At 37.7% G+C, this 4567-nt stretch overlaps 1 protein-coding gene across 2 annotated transcripts in view; it reads left to right on the top strand.

The window, feature by feature from the left end:
- The window catches only part of LOC146455399 (uncharacterized), a 15194-nt gene extending 10627 nt beyond the window's left edge, over positions 1–4567 (top strand). Inside the window, exons 4-7 of one of the 2 annotated variants that reach the window (XM_085094369.1) lie at positions 359–557; positions 1327–1422; positions 2466–2758; positions 4404–4567. In XM_085094369.1, coding sequence (XP_084950495.1) covers positions 359–557; positions 1327–1422; positions 2466–2713 — 543 coding nt within the window. In that variant the 3' untranslated portion in view covers positions 2714–2758; positions 4404–4567. Of the gene's footprint in view, positions 1–358; positions 558–1326; positions 1423–2465; positions 4251–4403 lie in introns of those variants that run through there. The other variant, XM_085094368.1, reaches the window with a different exon arrangement.

Below are 4567 nucleotides of genomic sequence, written 5' to 3'. Positions count from 1 at the left end.
AAGAAACCCAAGTTTATTGGAGATGCACAGACAAAAAGTGCAGTAGCAAAAGGAGGTGCTGGATAGTCCTTATGGCTGGTACTGCATATGTGCAACAGCATCAAACTTTACAGCGTTACTGAAATCACTATTACATATAAGAAAAAATTTCATTTAATCTTTTATTTACAGTTGATTACACATCTGAAAAGTTAACATTGGTACTGATGTAGAGAAAATGTTGACATATGGATGTTCTGTTTCATATTGAAGTTTTACTTGTAACAAGTTTTCTGTAATAATTGTCTTTTAATCAAAGCAAATCTGGAGTTTTAACTTGTTGTATTTTTCTTTTCTTTCATTTTTTTTAATCATACAGACCAGTCATAGTTCTAATGGTAGGAAGAAAAAGTCTTCACCACCTTCTGAAGATAGTGCAAAGTTACGGAACTTGAAGCGATATGCTAGAAGCTGTGGAATGCATTTAAAATATGTTGATATATTTGCTGATTGTAAGTCAATGTCCAAGAAGGAGAGAGTGTTAGACAGACTGATACGAGACAAGACTGGGTTTGAAGGTAAATTATTATATAATTGGAGGGTTGAGAACACAACTGTCTTACGACAAATTTTAGTTTGATTTTTCAATTTGCTCAGAAGTGTCTGAATTTTTGCATGTGACCTTCAAGTTAGTCCAACAACATTACTCGGTATTTTTTGTACTAGTTTGTGCATAGTTTCTTTTTTGAGAAAAACTAGGCCATAGTATTGAATCAGCGAAAATCGATGTAAGACTTTATTATGCTCTCAGCTTTACAATGATACATGTACAATGATAGCATTTAATGCTGATCTAATCAATATTAATTTTATTGAGGACTATTTTTTGTTTATTAGCAAATACAGAGCCTCAACTATGCCTTGTTCAGTTATTTTTGTTATAATGAAGGCAGGAAAGTGACAAGAGTATGAAAAAAGTGTAGGTGTAAGATAACACTGACTGCAGCTAGGCAACTGAGTGCACATTTCCACCAACTTCTTTAGTGATTTTGACACTTCCTTGCATACTTATAAGAACAAAGTGCTGCTTAGGCCGTTTTGTTTGTTTTATAGCAAGGTTTTTAGTATAAAAGGAGATTCAAAATATGTCTAGTTGTGAATATTATGGCAATGGTGGTAGTTAAATGAAACAGAGTAAACTTGAAAACAAGCTGAGATCTTGTTGCGTGATGTATTTTCTTCAGACTCATACCAGTTTTTGAGTACTGCATAGTGATTGGTCAGATGTCATTCATTTGGCTTTGTTTTTTAAACTACTTGTTTTCAACTTTTTTTGTTTTACCTTAGGGAGAATAACACTTAAAATGTGCCAGAAGTATAAGAAGAAGAAAGATGAAGCTGATGAAGTGGCTGAACTGGACTGCAGAAACATCATCACTGCAGGTGTGACTCCTCTAGTTTGTCTTTAGATTTGATCCTAATCAGGTGCTTATATAAGTTAGAGAGAGCTTTTGTGCCCCAGTGTTTTTGATTGGTTAGCCATTGCGTGGCTTACCTAATAACACCACACTCTTTCAGAGCCTCACTTTGTTCCATACAAACGGTTCTGTGTCAGATAATGCGGTGCTGGTTTAAGGGGAATTTCACCTAAATGCCATTATTTCGCCACTTGACACATGGCTTTAACGGAAATATCTCCTTCATGTTTTAAGTAAAAAAACTCTATCATCATCTTGTGAATCTGTGTTGTGGGGTGTTTTGTGAATTTTTGGGTGATTTTTGGGTATATTTGGGAGGAGGATTGGTAAAATTAAGAGAAAAAAGAAATATTAAGGATTTAGTGAAGTTTTAAAATTAGGATTTGTAGTTAATAATTAATAGACGGACACCAAGTTAGTCCACTAGCAGCCTGGGGTGCTCTTGCATGGTTATTAACTGTCTGTTAGTGTTCCAAAAATCATTTTCTTTCTCCTATCTCTTCTTAAAACCTCTTCAAATTTCATTCAAATTTAGGTTAAATTACCCCTTAAATCAATGCATTTACTTTCCACACTGTTCACATTCCACTATTTTCCTGTATTTTGGCAGAGATGAATCAAAGAGTTGCTGTCTTGAATAAGAAAATTTGTGGGGAGTGCAAAACTGCTCAGGGACAGGAAGTGTAGTAGATAGTGAGCAAGATTTGATGGACCACAGGAAAGTGATTCTCAATCCCCACTTCTCCCCCAGTAGTTTTGCCCTGAAGAAGACACTAATAAATACAGCATTTAAGTGAGTACTCAGGCAACAAACAGGAAAATAGGGTGATTTTAGGGAATCAACCATACGGTCTCTGCAGCGCTAGACCATAGGTATGTTTTTTTTTTAATGTATTACCACTCCATTGCTTGGTTTATCAGGCTTTGGTGTGCTGACCAGATGTCAAAAATACATCTGAAGTGAGAGGTAACCTTCAACTGCACAATCTATTTTGTTTCTTTTTGTAGATGGTGGCCGCCGTGCCACTAGGAGCACACGTACAGGGTCAGACAGCCAGCCAGCCCCACCTAAAGCAGATGCCCCCAGTGTGTTCAGTCGGCTGAGGGGAATAGTAGACAGTGATGATGGTAGCGAATCCGAGGACGACAAAAGGTCAGGAAAACAAACGATGACCACAACTATTGAAAAAGAGGACAGTCATGAAAACACAAAGAAAAGGCGGAGGCTGGACAGCAGCTCGGAGAATGATGATTAGGTTTTTGATTTACTGTTACTCTCTTGTTACATATCAAGTTTACAAGTAAGTAAAGGGTAGAATATTGGTTTGAATGCTATCAACTGAAAATGGACACAGGATTTGAAAGATAGGACAACTGCTGACATGTATGGTTGAACGACTTCAAGTGACAGTTTATTCATAGGAAGTACCATTCTTTGCTACATATAATTTCAAACCCAACTGGTTGAGTTTTGTCCGGGGAACGCAAAATCTCCCAGTGGAGACTTTGTTAAAGTACGTCTTTGGCGTCACTCCTAAGTCTCGCGAATTCATCACTCGTATTCGGCTTTGGAGCCATCAGTTCCTTATCTAAAAGGCCTGTTTAATTCTACTGCTCCAATATTGATGGTCTGTTTGTGGTGGTTTAGCAGGTTTTCAGTGATTGATATTACGGGGGATGCATGAACCAGGGCCCGGTTGTTCGAAAGCCGATGAATTCACGATTAAAAACAAACAGAAGTTTTCAGCACACTCGTTAAAAATGTTTTTGAATGCTAATTTCAAACTAATGGCAAAGAAAAGTCTACGTCAAAACTGAGGGACAAAAATCGTTTGGAAAAATCGTTATTGATTGGTAATTAAACTCGAATTAAAGCTCACATCAACCCAGGATTGGCTTAATCGGGCTTTGGGCAACTGGGCCCAGGTTTTTCTGATGAAGGAAGTGCTCCAGTTTTTGTTTGAGCACAAAAGTGACCTTTAAAGAGGGGTCATTATTCAACATTGGGTGAAGCTGAAGGCGATTGAAAAAGTGATATTTGACTGGGTGGAAAATAAGATGGTCATTTAATTAACGCCATTGTTCTCGCTGTAATAACGACTTCTACAAAATCACAGTTCACCACGAACTGCACTGCGGAAAGATCAATCCCAGTATCATGGACACCGCATTCTCTCCAATAATCACCCCCTCCCCGTACCTTGTATAGAAACTTTTTGAAACGGTGATAGTGACAAAATAAATAAATATATATTTTTTTAATTTAAGAACACAAACTACTTACGGACAAAGATCATTTCAGATGGAGAAGTCGCCTTGGTGTGAAAGCGAGATGATTTTTGAGTTACCTGATTTTCGGGACCGTCTTAACAGGCGGACAAATCGCTGGGCAGATCTAGGATTTTAAGACGATGGAAGTATCTGAGAGGTCTGGAGGCATACATCCTGGGGAAATTTTGACATTTATGTCCTCAGAGATGTGATTTCAAGCAGTTTGAGCGGCTACTGACAGGTTTTAAAATGCATCGAAATCAAGGGGCTACATCGTGTAATTCAGACACTTTAACCTCTGCAATCCCTTCCCCTCTGTTTTCACACTAAGACTGACTTGTCCGTCTAAAAGTTGTCCGTCTTTTGAAAACGCCAATGAGAGTTTCCTTGAATGAAACTTGACGATATACGCACGAACAGTAGGCGCTTGTGTTGTATAATTTTATTTTGAAAATAATGGAAAGTCTTGTATTCCTTAATCGGTTTGTAGCCAGTTCTCAATAGAACGATGTGTATATAAAATGTTGTTGTTGTTGTTTTTTTCAGCAATTTTTATTGTAGAGAAGATGTATTGTGATAGTTCAATTTAGTATCCTCAAGCTCCACTATTTCCCCCCTGATTTCCTAGAAAGGCACTAATCCTGCTAGTGATTTACCCTTTAACAAGATGTGCAGGTGTTGAGAAAGTCTTGGGCCCCAAACCAGACAGAAGCTAGACAGAGGTTTCTTTTGGCTGAAGCATAGATGCTATGCTCAGGAGCTACTGACATTTGGAACTTTTCAGACACTACTTGTTTCGTAGGCATTAAGAAGAGGAACAATTTCAATTTTTTTCATTT

The sequence above is a fragment of the Pavona decussata genome, unplaced genomic scaffold (genome assembly GCF_977016875.1).
Source record: "Pavona decussata unplaced genomic scaffold, jaPavDecu1.1 SCAFFOLD_276, whole genome shotgun sequence".
Taxonomy (NCBI): domain Eukaryota; kingdom Metazoa; phylum Cnidaria; class Anthozoa; order Scleractinia; family Agariciidae; genus Pavona; species Pavona decussata.
The sequence above is the reverse complement of the archived record's forward strand: the minus strand, read 5'-3'. Positions and strand labels throughout refer to the sequence as shown.